Source organism: Vombatus ursinus, unplaced genomic scaffold (genome assembly GCF_900497805.2).
Source record: "Vombatus ursinus unplaced genomic scaffold, bare-nosed wombat genome assembly UNPS02005459.1, whole genome shotgun sequence".
Classification (NCBI taxonomy): Eukaryota; Metazoa; Chordata; class Mammalia; order Diprotodontia; family Vombatidae; genus Vombatus; species Vombatus ursinus.
The window spans coordinates 6,568,403-6,588,347 of record NW_020945237.1 but is presented as its reverse complement, the minus strand read 5'-3'; the positions used below and the strand labels follow the sequence as shown (position 1 = coordinate 6,588,347).

The 19,945-nt window shown below is 39.4% G+C and overlaps 1 protein-coding gene across 1 annotated transcript in view; it reads right to left on the bottom strand.

The window, feature by feature from the left end:
* The window catches only part of OLAH (oleoyl-ACP hydrolase), a 45,469-nt gene that overhangs the window by 7,696 nt on the left and 17,828 nt on the right, over positions 1-19,945 (bottom strand). Inside the window, 3 exon segments of the mRNA XM_027847917.1 lie at positions 1,864-2,002; positions 12,871-13,001; positions 16,132-16,299. Coding sequence (XP_027703718.1) covers positions 1,864-2,002; positions 12,871-13,001; positions 16,132-16,163 — 302 coding nt within the window. The 5' untranslated portion in view covers positions 16,164-16,299.

Genomic DNA, 19,945 nt, shown 5'->3' with positions numbered 1-19,945 from the left:
TCTAGACCTTCAGTTTGGTAGTCAGTATAATAACCTCTTCTCTCCCAACACTTCCCTTCGGAGCCTCCCAAACTCTGAGCTAGCTCTGGCAATGCATGTGTCAATCTACTTATCAACATATACATCCCTAGAAAGTGTACTGCCATGGTAAAGCGAACTTATGGAAGAGAAAGAAAGATGGTTGTGGTGACCAATATGCTAAAGAGATATTAAAAAGCCAAAAGAAATACAACTCAGGAGCTGGCATACTTCTTCCCTCCAAAGCAGTTTCTGGAGCAATTCTTCATGGGAGCTATGGGCAAGCACAATAAAATGTGAGGATCTTATCTACGGCAAGAGCAGGGAAAAGTTTGCCTTGATCAGCATAAAATGTATAATGTTTATATTTTTGCTGAGTCTAAACGATTTCCATATATACTTAAAGTGTAGGCTGAGCTTCCTTCTAAAAGTGAAGGGAAAGAGGCTTTAGGAACACTTCTCCAGCCTTCAGGAGCAAGAATAGAAAAATGAATTGTTCCTTTAAAAAAAGATGGGATTCAATGTGGAGAGAAAGAAGACAAAAGGAATCTAAAAAAGTATAGTGGGATTTTTATTTATGTAATGAGATTGGAGGATGAAAGAATGACCCACAGAGGATAAAGAGAAGAACCCAAACAAATATGAGGTTCTTCCCAAAGAGAAGGGAGTGAGATGCCCTGAAGAGCAAGTAGCTACACTAGGGAATTATGTTGTTTGATGTCAGATGAAAGATTATCCAGTAAGAATCCAAGGAACAAGAAACAGTACTGGTGGCTAATGTTTCCCTGCTGATGCAGTACCGAGACAGGCATTGGTCAGCTAGAAAACAATAGGGAAATCTGTTGTCTTTTGAGGGCATACATCCAAGTCAGGAATTGTTAAATCAGAACATCAGTATAAGTGTCAATCTTATTTTACCTGGGCATATATGTTACTGCCAAAAGATTTTTTTCATTTAATATTTTATTCCCTCCTCCCTCACCCCCGCCAATTACATGTTTAAACAATTGCCAAAAGGATTCTAAAGAGCTCTGGTACAGATAATGAAATCTTGAATAAGAAACTGAAGACCTTAGAAACGTAAGTGGTAATCACTGTTGCCCATTTAAATCAAGGGATTCAGAAGTGAAAGGAAAACTGGAGAAGTGAATAGCTAGTTAAAAACATGGTATCTCAGGTCTGCCAGGTGGTACAGTGGATAGAGCACCAGCTCTGGAATCAAGAGGACCTGAGTTCAAATTTAGCCTCAGATACTTGACACCTCCTAGCTATGTGACTCAGGGCAAGTCACTTAACCCCGATTACCTCACCAAAATAAATTTTAAAAAAAATTTTAAAAAAATAAAGATGTGGTATCTCAGAGTTCCTGCCTTGGAATCAGGAGGACCTGGATTCAAATCTAGACTCAGACACTTGACACTTACTAGCTATATGACCCTGGGCAAGTCACTTAACCCCAATTGCCTCACCAAAACAAACAAACAAACCAACAAACAAAACCCCATGGAATCTGGGAATGCAATTAGGATTTCTGAACCCTTACCTTTCAGGTGTCCAGATGAGCAAGCAGTTTGGTACAATGGAAAGAGCAGTGGCCCTACTCAGGGGACCTAAGTTCAAATTCCACCTGTGACATTATCTTTGTGACTTTGGGCAATTCATTTTACCTCCCTGGGCCTTGTCTGTAAAGGAGGAGATCGACTAGATGGGTCTCTGAGGTTCTTTCCAGTTCTTTATCTATGATCCCTACAAGGTAAAGAGCACGCCATGCTCTTTAGTCCCAGTTGGTCTTATAGTTCAGAACCCTTGATGTGACAGAGAACATTTTTTCTTTTCTTTCTTTACCTGTGACCAAAAAATGCAAAAGGAACATTCTGGAGCATTGGCAGTAAAGCATTAGAAATTTCAGCAGCTACATGATCCAAGCTTGTTGCAAATGGCTCATTAGATCGATTTCCTCTTCCAGGAAGCGTTATAGAGGAAACTGGAAATCAAGAGAGACAGACGGATATAAACTAACGTTAAATAATGTATACTATGAAAAAAAAAGTCAAAAAAAAGAATGTATACTATTATAATAGAGACTCTCACCATTCATTCACTCAACAACCATTTTAATATAGAATTGCATGAAAACAATTACAATGATAATAATCAATTCTGCTCAGAAAAGTTCATATATTTGTCAATAAAATAATAGTGAAATAAATTTCTACATAGTGACTAATTCATATCACCTGCAATACCTACCACATATCGTTATTGTGAGGACCAAATGGGATATTCTGCTCTCTGTGCTGTCTTACTTAACCCCTCAACTTTTCTCCACACTGACAGAGGTGGGTTTTCCCCAAAGGGATCACAACAAGTTTTTCAGGGTCCTATGGATAAACCTGATGTGGGAGGGGGTAAATTTGGACACCACTCATCCCTGTAGCTCCTAATGCCCCACTAGTATGCTTTCTGTTTACACAAAAATCAGTCATCCTATCACCATTAGCCATTAAAAATGGAATATTTATTTAACTATAAGGTAAAAATGAGAATAATTATAACACTGTGATCACTCAATAAGGAAATGCAGTAATAATCAAAACACCCAGTCTGCCCATGAACCTGGGTCACACTTTGTCTCTAATGCATGCAGTGCGCGCGGAAGAGAATAGGAATGTGTTTGTAGAAACCTGGCAGAGAGGTACACGAGTGACAAAAACCTGTGTCTACGCAGCTCACAACTCTGGAATGGAGGCCTTGATGTCCCTCTGTGGTCCCTTCAGAAATAATCTATGCTATACAAAGCTGCTTTTCTGATATTTATTCCCCTTCTGGTCTTCACTGTTCTACTGCTAGGCAAATCCATTGGTGATGAATCAACAATTACAATGTGGCTTAAGTGATTGTCTAGACTCATGAAATTGATGAAGAAGATATTAGTAACACAGATTAAACTTTAAAGTGCCATGTATTCACACACACACACACACATACACACACACTGAGAGCTGGTTGTTAAACATGTAATATCAGATACCTGCTTAGAAGCTATCTTGTCCAACCTTCTCACTTTATAAGTGAAGAAGCTAAGGCTCAGAGGGGTTAAGTGACTTGCCCAAGGACATAGTAGTAGTAAATGAGAGAGGGAGTCACTTATTTAGCCATGCATTCCTTCAACAAACATTTATTTAGACCTATTCTCCAGAGTGAACTGTGCTGTACTAATGAGGATACAGAAATGAATAAGAGTTCCCTGTCCACCTTTCCTCTAACATTGCTTCTTTTTGCTAGGAACATTCATATATTCAGACTTGTTACATTACTCCTGGGCAAAATAAAGCTCATTAATCATTCATTGGATATTAGAGAGGTTCAATGGGAAGAAATTACTGGGCTACTAGGCGTAAACTAAGCACCGAGATCAAATGACCAGAATTACCATGCCACCGTATCCGAGTTCTACAAAGATGATCAGATACTGATGTCTTGTCTAATGCCTCTCTTTTATGCTGTGTGAGGAAGTAAACATACTTGATGTTACATTTCCTAAGGGAATAGATTCTCTCCCCACTCCCACCCCCTTTTTGTATCATTTTCCCTGGCAGGCTACCCTTGTCAGCAGCAATTTGAAACTTAGGTTTAATTCCCTGCTCAAAAGAAATTATCTCCTATTTGTTCATTCTTCTTCTCTGTGGAGCAGCCAAGGGGTGCAGTGGACAGAGTGCTGGCCTTGGACTCAAGAGAAGGACTCACCTTTCTGAGTTCAGATCTGACTTCAGATACTGCCTAGCTGTGTGACCCTGTTTGCCTCAGTTTCCTCATCTGTAAAATGAGCTGGAGAGGGAAATGGCAAGCCTGTTCCAGTATCTTTGCCAAGAAAACCCCAAATGGGGTCACAAAGAGTAGGACACGACTGAACAGCAATTCACCTCTGTGTTGTTTCTCCCTAGTAGAATGTGAGCTCCTTGAGGGCAGCGGTAGCCTTCCTTTTCTATTTGTAGCCCAGGGTTTAGCACAGTGCTTTCCACATAGTAAATACTCTATCATTTTTTATTCATTCACTCACAATACATTGTACGTGTTCTAATATTGGTACATGCTGACTCACTCTATGGAATATGTTTTTTGGAGGCAGTGATGGTTTGTTTTTTAATCTCTTAGATTCTAACATAGTACCTGGCACATAATGAGTGTTTAATAAATGTTTATTGATTATTTGATATAATGTGTTTTTTCTTTGGCGCCAAGTCAACATAGCAATTCACTTTCATCTTTCAGTATGACCAAGACATGGCCTGAAGACCATTTGTTCTTCCCTTTTTTGGAGAGAATAAAACCACTTTCAAAAATTTTCTGAACATACAGACTATTCTCTATATACCCGACTATTGCTACGCCCTGAGAGGACGAAAAACACATTTTCATTGCCTTTTGAATTTCTGCCTGAATCTCCAGAGTAGTGCGCTTCTATGGGGACAGTCAGAACTTCCCATCTTCAGAAGACGGGAACATCTCTAGAAAGATCCTGTGGTAACATCTGTTTCCACAATGGATCAGAATTTATTTGTAAAAACAATGTCTTGTTCTCCTGTGCCATTCTGAGGGCTCTAAGGACGACGAATCACTAAGGTTTTAGAAGTTCATGAACTCTCTGAACTGTTGTAGAGTGAAGTAAACAGAGCTGGGAGAACAATTTATGAAATGAAAACAATTTAATAGAAACAAATAACATTGCAAGACTTTAGAGAAAAAAAAAGGCTTTAGAGCTCTGAGTAGGGCACAAAGAAACCACAAGTCCTGAGGACAGATGGATCACAGCACTCACCTCCAGCCAGGGAGGTGACAGACTTAAAATCTAGAATGAGGCATATTGTTAGACATGGCCAATGTGGGAAATTATTTTGTTGGACTGTACATGTTTGTTATGAGGGTTTAGCTTGCCTTTTTCTTTATTGTACAATAGGAGGGGCAGTGGAAGGGAGAAACAATAAATACATTTTACTTAATTATAAAATTGAATTAATTAAAATATTGTAAAAAGAAATGGGCCAATTTTATTACAACCTTGTTCAAAACAACATACCCATTTTTGTTTGTTTTCATAGCTTACAAATAATAGAAATTCATGGAAAGCAGTTATTTTTTTCTTTATTGTGGTTTGCACAGTTCTTTACATATGTTATCTTATTTGATCCTCACAACAACCCTGTGACTGTATTATCCCTATTTTACAAATGGATAAACTGAGTCTGAGAAAGGTTAAATGACTTGCCCAGGAGTACATGACTGGTAAGTATCTATGGCAGGATTTGAACTCAGATCTTCCTAACTCCAAGTCCAATGCTCTATCCGCTAAGCCACGTAACTGTCTCTATTACTGTTTGGAGCTATTATTATTTGTAAACCATGGTGGTCATTGGGGCTGCTATGTTCTCTATATGCATCTGTTTATTTTGTATAATGTATACTAACGGAGGGGACAGCCAGGTGGGTACAGTGGATAGAGTGCTGGGCCTGGAGTCAGGAGTCCAGTCATAGAGTCAAGCTCATCTTCCTCAGTTCAAATCTGACTTCAGACACTTGCTAGCTGTGTGATCCTGGGCAAGTCACTTAACCCCAATTGACAAAAAATTTAAAAAAAATTTTAAAAAGAAAAAGGGGCCCATTTCTCTTTGAGGAAAATACACAGCCTCTGATTTTCTATGCCTTATTGCTAAAGAAGTGCTAATAGATGACATTTAGTTGAGAAAATGCCTTTTTTTCTAGAGTCCTTCTGCAAGGGAAGAGGAGGCCAGAGAATTGTAATATGTCAGATCCTTGAGGGTAATCACTGGATTATCCCCAGTGCACAGTGCCTGGCACTAAGTAAGGGCTTAATAAGTCCTTGTTGATAACCTGTTATTAGTGTTGAATCATAGCTATGAAAAGTTCTTTGGAAAACTAAGCTGTGAGTAATTTCAAGAGCAGCTTTGGGCCATTGGGTTGGTGGCACCCTGAGCATAAAAAGGTTTGATAAGCCCCAAGATGGTAATGCAGATAACACAGATAAGCATCATCTGATATGAGAATTACACCTTCATAAATTCCTTTATACACATAATTTTATTTTATCATTCCAAAGAAGTCTGAAACTCTGCGGCTGAGTCACATATTTCTAGCCACCTTTCACAAGCGGGAAAATATGGGGACAAACCATGAGGCTAAGGAACTTCCGATGACCTCCCAGTTAGACAAGATCAGGGCTGGAATAAGAACCTGGGTCTCCTGTCAGTTGGTCTTTGAATTCATCCTCCTAAAACTTACTGTTATCAAACAATCTTCAGGCATCTGCATTTGTTCATGGCTGCCTATGTGTGTCTTCATGTGGCACAGGGAGGTTTTTGGAGATGAGCTACAGGAATGATTATTTTTCTATTCTATTTTCATTTTATCTTGGTTATAATGAGTCTCAGGATCCCAAATGCAAAAGTAATTTCAAGGAATTAGCTAGTGTAGAACTTTGCCCCCAGCAAAAAACCTCTTAATCACCTGTGATTTTTTTTCTAATCAGAAAGACTGTCAAAGATTGGGCTAAAGCAAAGTTATTTTGGCAGTATGTATAGATTCCAATCATTTTTATTGTCAAGAAGTTATTCCTAATCTCTAATAAAAAATCCCTTTATAAACTTACACAATGAATATCCTCCTTACTCATTAGCAGTGTTTTTGAACCTTATCACCTCATTACCCGCTAATTGGTTTTCCTGCCTCAAATCTCTCACCTCTTCCATCCATCCTCTACGTAGCTGCCAGAGTGATTTTCCTATAGCAATGTGATCATGTTCCTTTTTTACCCGATAAACTCCAGTGGCTTCCTATTTCATCTAAGATCAGTCAGTCAAATACAAAATATTGCTTAGCTTTTAAAGTCTTTCACAACCTGGCCCCAACCTATCTTTCCAGTCTCATTGTACACTGTTCTCCTTCAATCAATCCATGATCCAGTCACACTAGCCTTCTTGCTTTTCTTCTCACATGCCAGACACCCTTCCATCTCTGTGACCGCCCAGATTGATTCCTATTCATTTACAACCAACTTGACTCTTGGAATCTCTGGTTTCCTTCAAAACCCAACTCATCCATCACTTCCCACATGAAGCCTGTCCTGATTCCCTTAGAGGGTAGGGCCTTCTCCTAAAGCATCCATCACCTCCACCTGCATTACCTTGTATTATTTATTATGCTCATTGATCATCCATACACACATATGTGTGTATATATTCATCTATACATACATAAAGGTGAATATAAACACCTATTTCCTTTGTATGAGTGTAAGCATGTCAGGGTGCTGCTTTTGGCATTAGAAAGATCTCGGTTCAATTTCTACTTTTGCCATATACATACCGGCAGTATGATTCCAGCAAGACACTTAACCTCTCAGCATCCTTGGAAATTCTTTAAGACTGTAAGTTGTAAAGAAAGTGCCCATTTGCATTGGAAGAAGTTCCTCATTGGGAGCTCCCTACATTGATGAAATCATATAGCCAGTAAAAATACACACGTGTATATGATCCATTTATAGAACATAAGCTCCTTGAGGGCAGGGATGGTTTCATATTTGTCTTTGTTTCCCTAGCACTTAGCCCACTGTGTGTTTATATACATACGTGTGTATGTGGGGCATATGAGGTGCTCAGGGAGGAATAGCACCTCTGGTGTGAGGGCTTGCTAAAACCCTTTCAGGACTGCTCATCCACCTTTGGTGTTCATCTTTCACCCAACTCTCACCTGTGGTTCTAAGAAGCTAAAGCACGAGCAGTGACCACAGCCTGGTAAACCATCTTAGCAGGAGGACTAAACCAGGTTGACGGTAACTGACGGGCCTCAAACATGTCAGTGAGGTAAGGGGTGTCTATCCCAGGTATGTGGAGGCTTTCCCTGGTGGAATGGGAGGATGAAAACAATTTATTCCAACGGCCATGAAGGCGGCTGAGGCAAATCTTGTGAAGCACATAGAGTTTGGTCAGGCTCAGGAGACATCAAGGTCATCCACTGCGTCCTTGACCATTGCCAGTTGTCTTGACTTTTGTCCTGCCACTGGCCTTCAATGACTCAGGAAGAAATAGTGAAGCTGACTTTGAAGCTCTGTCTCACTTAAATCCAATTCCCAAGCAAAGCAAGACATCACCCATGATATCATTGGTCCTCTTCAATAACTGTGGATGAACAACAATATGTGTATGTAGGTATATGTGTACACATGTGCATCCACAAATATTCATATATATATAAATATACATATTTTGCATATGTTTTATATATTATACGTATGTTCTTATTAAGTAACCGAATATTTCTCATTGCTAACAAGCACAGAAAATAATGGAAAGTGATGATGAGAGTCACATTCTTACTAAAAACTCATTTGTTTCTAAATGTCTAATGTTTAAATAAATAATTTCAATCACATGTTTTTAATCTCACTTTTTTTCTAACATTTAGATGTAAGGACCTAGTAAAGAAAGGAAGAAAGATCAAGTTGTTTTTTAATTACCTAATTTTTTTTTGGATATCTCTTCCTTCAGAAAATTCCACAACTGATTAGAAAATAACAAAACAGCTCTTTCCCTTCTAGTCTTACTGCCAAATTCTAATGAAAAGAGAGCTCAGTTGTCTGCTCTTCTCCTTCTGTAATGATCACCAGTAACTTCTGGAAGAATTGCAGTTGAACTGAGGCCCATCCAGCAAAATGTTCAGGACGTGCATCTTAATTCACTCAGGGGCATTAACTGGTTGGGGGGCCTCTGAGGGGGTTTTTTGTTTTCCCAGTGCTAACAACCTCGTTTCCTGCTAGTTGATTTGTTTTCCTCTATAAAACTTTTGGAAAGTACTATAATGCCATATGTCTTCTTTCAAAGGGGTTCCTTTGAATGCCAGACATTTTTCTGCTCTGACATAATTTGATAACAATGAAAACATCAATTGCTTCAATTGGTAACACTCCAGAAAATGAATTTAAAAAAAACTCCAACTCTTCCTTCCTGAATATATGTGTATATGTGTGTGTGTGTATACATATACATACACAAACACACACATATATATATATATATTTTTTTTTCAATTGCCTTGCATCTCGGATTGTCTCTGTTATCTTGAATGAATCACAGAGAGGTTTTGGGTGGATGATGGGTCCTAAATGTACACTCTTTGGAGAAGGCTTCTATAATGGATAAATATACCTCTTTTACCAGTTCGGCTATTCTGTTTTTAAGGTGTTATTTTCTATAGTATTTTTTTGTGCCTCCTTTAACCAAGCTCTTGACTCGTTTTTCATGATTTTCTTGCATCACTCTCATTTCTCTTCCCAATTTTTCCTCTACTTCTCTTACTTGATTTTAAAATCCTTTTTGAGCTCTTCCATGACCTGAGACCAATTCATATTTTTCTTGGAGGCTTTGGATGTAGGAGTTTTGACTTAGCTGTCTTCTTCTGAGTATGTGTTTTGATCTTCCTTGTCATCATAGTAACTTTCTATAGTCAGAATTTTTTTCTGTTGTTTGCTTATTTTCCAGACTGTTTCTTGACTTTTCACTCTTTGCTCAAATGGGGTTCTACTTCTAGGGTGGAGGGTACACTGTCCCAAGCTTCAGCTGTTTTCAGAGATACTTCTAGGGACCTGTAAATTGTCAGTTCTTCCAAGGTGGTATGATCTAAGGAGAGGTGTTTACTCCTCTCTTGGCTTGTGCTTTGGTCTGTGAGTGACCACAACTACTCTTTTCTGCCCTGGAACTGTGGGGAGGGTCCCCCCTCCACTGTGGCTGCAAGCTCTGGTGTGGCAGTGCTCCTCCTCATCCTGGGACTGCCACCCAGGACTGGGACCAAGATCTGAGTATGGGTAAAGCAACAAAGTCCTGTCCCCAGTGCCATCAAAGAGACCCCTGTAATCTCTTTTTGACCAGTTATTCCATCCCCTTCCCATCTATGGTGTGAGAGCTCCAGAAGGAGTCACCGCCACAGCCATTGCTGATTCAGTCCCTCTCAAGGCTTGCTCTTGGTTTGCCTGGCCCAGCCTTCAGTGCACTCTCACCCTGGTGGGACAGACCTTTCCTGCCGAACTTAGTTGCCTTGGGCTGGAAAATTGTTTTACCCCATTCTTTTGTGGGTTCGACTGTTCCAGAATTTGTTTTAGTGCATTATTTAAAGGTCTTTGGAGAGGTTTTGGGGATGGCTCAGGCAAGTCCCAGCCTTCTCTTTGCCATCTTAGCTCCACCCCCAATAGACAATTTTTAAGAAATGTTTTTTATTCCTGAAATAAACCTACTTGATCTTCATTCTACTTCTTTCCCTTGAGGGTCAGAGTTTCAAAATCACCTGATCTCTGACCTTTAAGGGAAAGAATTATTTTGATTAAATAAAACAAATATTAAATGTACAAAGAATGTTTCCTATACCTCCTTCCCTCTTTGCAGTCTGGCTTCTACCTCCACCACTTTTCTGAAAGGGCACTGCAAAATAACACCGTTGATCTCCTTATTGCCAAATCCTACGACTTTTGGTCAGGTCTCATCTTCCCTGACCCCTGTATAGCATTGGACTGAGTCACTCCCACATCTGTGCTGCAAAGCCTGCTCTGACCCCAGAACTCAAGCAAATTCCTTTATCTGTTCAATAAAGTTGCTAAACCAGGATGCCCTCTAAGGCTGATTCAAGTTCTAAATAATTTCTGATTCTATGATGTTGCTGGAGGAAGATTTGGTTTCTGACACACATTTGATACAAATGGGCTGACCTTGGAACTCTTAGCACTTGAGGAAACCCTCTAAGACAGAAAAGAAGGTGTTTATTCCCCAACCTAGCATTCCCAGTATCAAATAATTACAGCTCCAGTCCCTATCCTATCCCTATGATGAAACAACCGATGATTCTACTCCCATTCTTCTGGCTAATCTCCTACCCTTCTGCTTCCTTTTTCTTGTTCCTCCCTCCTCTTTCCAACCCCCTAAGAGAACTATTCCCCAAGGTTTTGTCCTTGACCCTATTTCCTTTCCTCTATACACACACTTTCTCCCTTGACTATCTCATTCACCCTCATGATATGGAAGCCATGAAGTGGTTGTGGAAAATCACCTCAGTGCAGGTGACTGCACATGTCTAGCTCTGACCTCGGTTTTGAGTTCAAAACCAGCTTCTCCAACTGCATGAGGACATTTCCACCTGAATGACCTGTTGGCACTGGCAAAATTCAAAATGTCTATTATTGAGCTTTGTTCTCTTCCCCTAAGCCTGCTCCTTCTTCTTTCCGACTTCATTATTTAGGTGAGTAGCAGCAAAGTTCATTCAGATCCCCAAACCGAAACCTTATGGTTGTCTCTGCCCCTTTCCCTTCCCATGGCCCTCCTATCCAACTGGTTACCAAACCCTGCTGGTTCTATATTCACAAATCCTTCCTTTTACCTACTGCTAATGCAGCCTCTTCACCGAAGCTTTCCCAAACTCTCCCTCGCCTCTTGCCTTAGTCAGTAATAACCTTTTCCCTCTTGAACATCCATAAATCACTTTATTGTGCACCTCTCTTATACACATATAGAACCAGAGTTAAAACGGATCTTAGAGATAATCTAGTTCAACTTAATCCTTTTGCAGATAGGGAATCTGAGGTTCAGAGAAGGGAGGGGATTTTTTTTACTATGAAAAATGCTTTACTGGTGTTATCTGTACAGCATTTGACATCAAAGAACAGAAAAACAGCAAGTGCAGAATGCAGCGAGACGCAAACATCAAAAAAACAAGTTTGTGAGTGAATGAAAGGAGTTCATACAGCTTTCAGTATAATACACAAAGTAAGTGATGCACAACTTTACATCACCTCCTCTTCGACCTCCTCCTCAAATTCTCCCTCCTCCTCAGTTGTAGCATCCTGATACTGCTGATACTCAGAAACGAAATCATTCATGTTGCTTTCTCCTTCAGTGAATTCCATTTCACCCATACCCTCACCAGTATATCAGTGTAAGAGTTTCTGTGAAACATGGCCGTAAACTGCTCAGAAATGCACTTAAAGAGTTCTTAGATGGTGGTACTGCTACTATTGAAGGTGGCAGACCCTGTACTCTATGTCATCTTGTTAAAGTTGAAACTTTACAAATTGACCTCCATTTTGAGGAAGTGCCCAGGCCAGCCAGTCTTCATTCCTCTCCTGGCTCCACTGGCTGACTGTGAGTCTTCATGACAATGCCTTAGGGGGCAGCTAGGTGGTGCAGTGGATAGAGCACTGGCCCTGTATTCAGGAGGACCTGAGTTCAAATGTGACCTCAGACACATGACACTTACTAGCTGTGTAACCCTGGGCAAGTCACTTAACCCCCATTGCCCAACTGAAAAAAAAACAAAACCCCCAAAAAACCCCCCAAATAAAACAAAACCAAAAAAAAGACAATGCCGGGCAGCTAGGTGGTGCAGTGGATAGAGTACTGACCCTGAAGTCAGTAGGACCTGAGTTCAAATCCAGCCTCAGACCAAACACTTGACACTAGCTGTGTGACCCTGGGCAAGTCACTTAACCCTAATTGTCCAAAAAAAAAAAAAAAAGACAATGCCTTAGATGCTTCCTCACCCAGGAAGAACCTTCCAGCCCTGAAACCTCCTTCTCCTATTGGTCAATTCTTCCTTGGAAGAGGGAGCTTCCATTTAGAGAAAGTAAGCTCACCATGAGCAGGGCACCATGCTAAGCACTTGGTGAATGCTTATTGACTTAGCAATTGATATTGAGAAATTATCTAACAGCCAGGAGGATTTTTGCCAAATTTCACATTAGTATCCTGCAGGTGATACCAGTTATGTAAACCATAGCTAATACAATGATAAATTACTAACCTTCTATTGAATGATGAAAACTTTTGCCTCATTTTGCAAAATGGGTAGATCCGCTTCCTGCCCATGGGAAGCAAATCAGCTTAAAAATTGCTCCAGGGCATGGGTATAAGCATCTCACAACATTTTCTGTCCTAGGGGAGATCATTAAAAATACGTTAATTATCAAAGAAATCAAGATATTCACTTGTTTGTTCAACAGATCATGTCCTATAGATCCGATTTCCCAATAGAAGCTTTTATAAAGTGCAAAGTGTCCTCTTGCATCCTGACCTAGGTGCTGTTCCCTGCAGAAGCCAGGTTAGCCCCATCTCCTGTTTTATGTCAGTTTTTGTCCCTCATGCCTGGAATATTGCCCGTCCCCATCTTCTTAGACGCCCTACTTACCATCAAAGCTCAGTGCACAGGACACCTCTTACAAGAGGCCGTTTCTGATCTCCCCCAGCAACTAGGGCCTCTTTCCAAATTACTCCACATTTATCCTGTATTAACTTATGCTGCAAACTCTGAAAAGGCGAGGATTAGTTCAGTTTTTGTCTTCGTCTCTCCAGCAAGTGGCAACTAGGTGGCGCCATAGTGCTCAACATACGGGGACTGGAGTCAGGAAGACCTATGTGTGACCCTCAGCAAGTCATTTAACTTTTGTCTCCCTCAGGTTCCTCATCTGTAAAATGGGGATGATAATAGCAACTATCTCCCAGGGTTGTTGTAAGGATCAAATGAAATATATGTAAACTGCTTACTACAGTGCCTAGCACATGATGAGAGCTATGTAAATGCTAGCTGTTATTATTTATGCTGTAGGTATTTAATAACTGTGTATGGCTTATTGATTAATACTAGTTTAAACAGGAATCATTATCACAATTTCAAACTTTCCTTTTAAAGCAGAAGGCATTCTTAGGCATTTACCATATCTTCCCCACCCCAAAATTAATTTGAGACCAATAAATGAATCAGAGCATATGTACATTTTTAAGACTGTCTTTTTTTCAATGAAATCATTGCTAGAATCTAGCTGACTGATTTCCAAACTTAAAAGGCAGTGACATATAAATGTTAGTTATTATTATTAATAGTAGTCATTAATAGTTGCTATTTTCTTATTATTATTTCTCAATACTGAGTGAACTAAGATGGGGTTTTGCCCATTTCCAATTGAATCTATATCAAAGTTCAACAGAAATTACTAAACTAAATATTTGAAGTCTCAGAATTGTGGCCTTTAGACCATGGAATAATATTCCTGGAAAACAACATATTGTTGTTTTCTCTTTAAACCAGGAAATCCTACTTTTATCTGTTAGTGGCATTTGAGCTCTTCCACCAATAATTTAAAGAAAATCAGAGCTGTTGGTTTCTGGGACTCTTGGTTGTTGGCCCATCATAGTAGTATTTATATTAGGACACGTTGGGTATCAATGCAATTCAATTCTGTAGATTGCTTCATTCATCCTATTAGTATCCCTAGTGCCTAACATGGTATCTGGGACCTAGCCAGTCCAACAAGAAAGTGCTTAACAAAAACCAGTAGACTGATTGATTGACTCAATTCAATTCTGTGCAGCAAACATTTATTAAGTGCCTACTATGTACCAGGTACTGTGTTAGATGCTGGGCACATAAAGAAAAAAAAGCAATCCCTGCCTGCAAGGAGCTTACATTCTACTAGAATAATACTAATTTGTTCAACAAGCATTTTGGCCACCGAGCTAGGATCAAATATAAACATCTCTTTTGGCATTTAAAGACCTTACAACCTGGCCCCAATCTTCCTTTCCAGGCCCTACAGAAGATTCCCCTTCACATATTCTAAGGTCCAGTCAAACCTGCCTCACTGTTTCTCATACACAGCACTCCATTTTCTATCCCACTGCATTTGCATTCCTGGACTCTACTCTCTCCTCATCTCTGACTCTTAGAACACTTAATTTCCTCCAAGGTTGGGCTCAAGAACCACCTTCTACATGGGGCCTTTGCTGATTCCACCCAGTTATTAGTGCCTTTTCCTAAAAAATCAAAAATTTTGGTAAGACCTGGAAAAAAAAAAGGAAATTGAGGAATAGTGTGCCGTCCTCCCTCCACTATCCACTCCTTTCCCCAGCACACACACACACATACTCTGTGATCCAATGATACTGACTTGTTTGCTGTGCTTTGCACAATGGAACTCTATCTACTGACTCTAGGCAGTTTTACTTGCTTTTCCCCAGGCCTGGAATGCTCTCCCTTCCCAGCCTGACCTCCCAACTTTCTTGGCTTCCATCAAGTCTTAGGTAAAATCCCACTTTCTGCAAGAGGCCTTTCCTGATCCTTTTTAATACTAAAGCTTTCCTTCTGTTGGTTATTTCCAACTTATCTTGCATAGATCTTATTTGTACATATCTGTATTTATCTTATTTGTTTACATGTTGTCATCTGCATTAGACTATAAACTCCCTGAGAGAAGAGATTAACTTTTATCTTTCTTTGTATCCCCAGAGCTTAGCAAAGGGCCTAGTACATAGTAACAAGTTAATAAATGATTGTTGACCGACTGACTATACCTATCTCTGGACATGTGTTTTCACCAGCAGAATGTAAATTCTCTTAGAGCAGATTCTGGTATTTGTTTTATCTTTGTATACTCCGGGTCTGTGCAGTACCTAGCCTGTTGTTATTCAGTCATTTCAGTCGTGTCTGACTTTCTGTGACCCCATTTGGGGTTTTCTAGGCAAAGACACTGGAGTGGTTTGCCATTTTCTTCTCCAGCTCATTGTACAGAAGAGCAAACAGGGTTAAGTGACTTGCCCAGGGTAACATGGCTAGTAAGTGTCTGAGGCTAGATTTGAACTCATGAGGATGAGTGCTCTATCCACTGTGCCACCTAGCTGCTTCATCTTCCACATAGCAGGGGCTTAATAAATGCTTGTTGGACTAGCTAGGATTGGATTAAACATGTTGAGTCTGACCCTTACCCTGGTTTCTTTGCGAAGCACTTTCATCATCTTTGAAACTGCTTAACAATTTACTTTCAAAATCAATTCAAGTGATAACATTTTACATAAAGCAAACACATTTTAGGTCATTGGATAATATTCTGAATTGCTCAACTTGACTCCTTGCCACAGAATGTTGTATTGAGATAATTTAAACCTGTCATTGCCATCTAGAAGAAACAGTGCTCTTGGAATAACTGGGGTGGAAATGCTTTGTTATATCTCAGGAAAAGAACAAGCAATAGTACTGAGTATAAGAAGATCTTCACTCATAATGGTGACCTACCTCATTTCCTCAACTGATTTGTTGCTTGCCATACTGTGCAGAATTGGTGGTCAGGGCAATGCCTACTTGGTATAACAAACAATGTTCTCTGTCTCTCTTACTTAACACCTCAAACACCACTGAACAGATAGAATACTGTTCTTGATGCTCTTACTATGGCTTCAACACCTACAAAAAATAAGTAGATTAGAAACCACATTAAAAGTATTTTTTTCATAGCTATCCTCTGTTTTGACATCACCTTCATTTCCAGTTATATCCCTCTGCCCTCCCCCAGACAGCTAACCCCTGAAACAGAAAAAAAAAAGTTGGCATTTCAGCTAAACTAACATAACCAATTATCAAGTCTTACAGTATATGTAATATTTCACACCCATAGTCCTCCACATCTTTATTTCCTCCTCTCTGCTTCAGGGCCAACCTTGAACGTTATAATTATACAACATTCAGTTTCTTTTTTTGTTTTGTTTTGTTTTATTTGCTCTCCATTCACATTCTTGGAGTCATAGCGTACATTGTTTTTACGGTTCTGCTTAATTTCAGTCTGCATCAGTTCATATAAGTCTTCTCCCCCTCCCACTCCCTTGCCTGCGACCCCATGAAGCCACTAATAGACATATATATCCCAAGGAAGTCAATTGTGTACATCCTCCCATTCTGGAAGCTACATTTCTGACACAGCCCATTGTATCTACTGGCTTTTAATGTTACTATCCGACTGAAAACTTGTAGATAACGTGTGTGGAGAAAGGAAAATAGAAAACTTTCCAAATCTTGGAAAATACTCAATTACTCAAATGGAATAGAAAGAAGCCATAGATGTTCCAATCTAAATTATATATTTTTAGTCTCTCATTTTTCCAGTTCATGGTAAAATGCTTTATAGACTACTACTTAGTAGAAAATTAAGAAAAAAATAATTTTTTAAAGATCTTTCATTATTTTTCCTGGCCATTACAGAGAAAGCTTTTTGTAGAATACAGAGGACCATCATTGAAATCTGAAAGACCTGAGTTCAAATCCTGTCTCTGACAGGTCCTCACTATGTAACTCTGCTCAAGGAACCCAACCTCTCAGTGCCCCAACTCTCCATAAGAAGTAGATAAATTGCTGATTTGCCTACATAGAGGGAGATTCCATATTAGGAGTTTCTTATGCTGATTAAAATCAAAGGTCTGGTTTCTTCTACAGCTCTACCCCTTCAAAAAAAAAAAGTCAATTCATACTATTTCAGACCTAAGGGGAGAGTTTTGGACCCTGTGTTGTAAATATTCCATTTGAAATGACTTGATTCTAGTTCCTTAATTTTAAGTTCACAGCAAAGTCAAATAAAAAAATAGAAAATTGGGATGATATTGTGGATAAAGAGGTAGCCTCAGTCAGGAAGACCTGCTTTCAAGTGTGGCTTCTTAATCATGCTTAGGCTGTGCCATCCTGGGCAAGTCACTAAAACTTCCACTGATTTAGTACAACTATTTAAGACTGTAAATTGCAGAGTTTTTGCCAATATATACTTCTTTACACAAACAATCCTAGATTCCCCTCCCTGCCCTCAACATATACATATACATAAAAAGGAATAAAATAAACTATTCTACACAATAGCTTATCCCACTTGCAAAGCCCATAATTAATTTCAAATCTTTTGAGAATTGATGAGGATCTAGAACACGGTGGGAAACCTGTGCCTTGAGGCCACATGTGGGCCTCTAAGTCCTCAAGTACGGCCCTTTGACTGAATCCAGACTTTTTTTTTCTTTCTTAGGCAATTGGGGTTAAGTGACTTTCCCAGGGTCACACAGCTAGTAAGTGTCAAGTGTTTGGTCTCAGGCCGGATTTGAACTCAGATCCTCCTGACTTCAGGGCCAGTGCTCTATCCACTGTGCCACCTAGCTGCCCCCAAACTTTTATTAAGGGGATTTGTTCTGTAAAGTTTGGAATAAGTCAAAGGGCTGTACAAGAAGACTTAGAGGGCCACATGTGGCCTAGAGGTCACAGGTTCCCCACCTTTGATCGAGAACCTACCCAATGTCTTCTCCTGGCAATATTCCTTATTCAGTTAAGGACACACAGAGACTGGTGAAGCTTCCAGGATCTTGAGAGACCGACAGAGGTGCTATAGGTCAGGTCAAGGGTACATGTGGTGATGCTCTTTTTTATATTTAGAAAGCTAGATGCTAAATAATGTTAGGTTATCCCCTCTATAGCCCTTCCTCTTTATGTTATTATTATTATTTTTATTTTGAAAACTTCCATAATTAATGTTGTCATTGCAACTAGATACCATTTCCCCCCAAGGCTCAACTCTATGCAACTAAGATGACTAGCTGAACAACTCAACTGCTCAAAGGCCCCCTTCAATAGTGTATAGAATAAGTGAACCTGGAATTTCAGATGAATGAGACAGCAACCATAATCCTGCTCCTGCCTTAGTCAAGCTTGCCATTCTTTGTGAGGAAAACTCCAGGGCCCCTCCAGTGACTGATGAAGTCAAATGAAGAGATCATTTCAGATCATTCTGGTAAGGATATCCTTTCCTAAACTTCATGCCTCTGTTAATTGGCCTCTCTGCATACTTCTGCTGTTTTTTTGTTTGTTTGTTTTTACTGCATGCCTCTGTGAAATTGTGACTGAATGCTGCTTGGCCCTCTGTGAGCCTCTGTTGTTTTTTAAACTGCATGCCTCTGTAGAGTTGAAACTGCATGCCTCAGTAACCATGTGCCTCTCTATGAATTGTAACTGCACTATCTGTGTCTATTTATATCTGCCTTATCATTTTATCTGTGTTTGTGTCTTTGTAAAATGTAAAATGTCTGTGTCGTGTTTTTGTTGTGAGCTAGATTCTGTTACTTAGAAAGATTTAAAATGCAGCCAGCCAGAAAAAAACTTCTGAGGGCTGTAGCCAGAGAATTTAGAACACTGGGAAAAATTAATAAACTTTCATAGCTGAAGCAATTGTCCCAGGAAGCAGGACTAACTTCCACTTTAGGCTTTCCAAGGGAGATTAGGTTACAAGAAAAGAAAAAGAAAAAATCTGCAAGACATTTTTTTTTCTGTCATTTTACCTTTGGCTATGTTGGAATTATAGAAATAAAGTCAGAAAATCAAAGTTTGTGGAACTACTGAAAACATCTTAACAGATTAAGGAGTTTGAAGATTTATCATTTTAAGATTGCAAGGGAAAACTACTGGGACCTTGGGGTAATTCCAAGTATTCACTCTCTTCTGAAATATTTTAGTAAGTTTTGGGGTGCCATTCTATAGAATTTGTTTTAAGGAAAAATAAGGATTAGATTTTATAAAAGTTTTAAAAGTAAATGGCAAGATTAAAAGTTTCATTATTCCAGGGCAATGAAGGAAGGCAGCTAGTGTGGAAGCAATCCTAGAGTGAAGAAAGAAAAAAATTGATAAATGGTTTGTACCTTATAGCAGACTCTTGATAACCTTTCCTTGAACTTCTGACCATGAAAAGAGAAAAGATTGTTGAAACCAAAGATCTCTTGTAACTCCCTCAGGTAAGAGATCCTTTCCCTCTCCCTGTTAACCCCTCTCATCCCTGATCAAATTCCGAAATACAGGTGTTGAAAAAACATGCTGGAAAAATGTAGGGAAACATGAATTATATTCCAGTTACAGAAATTTATTAGCTATGTAATCATAGGCAAGTTATCTTATTTCTGTTTGCTCCAGTTTCTTGATATGTAAAGAGAAAAATGATAACAGTAACCACCTCCCAGGGTTGTTGTGAGATCAAAATAATACAATGATTATAAAGTGCTTAACACAGTGACTGGCATATGCGAAGTACTGCATT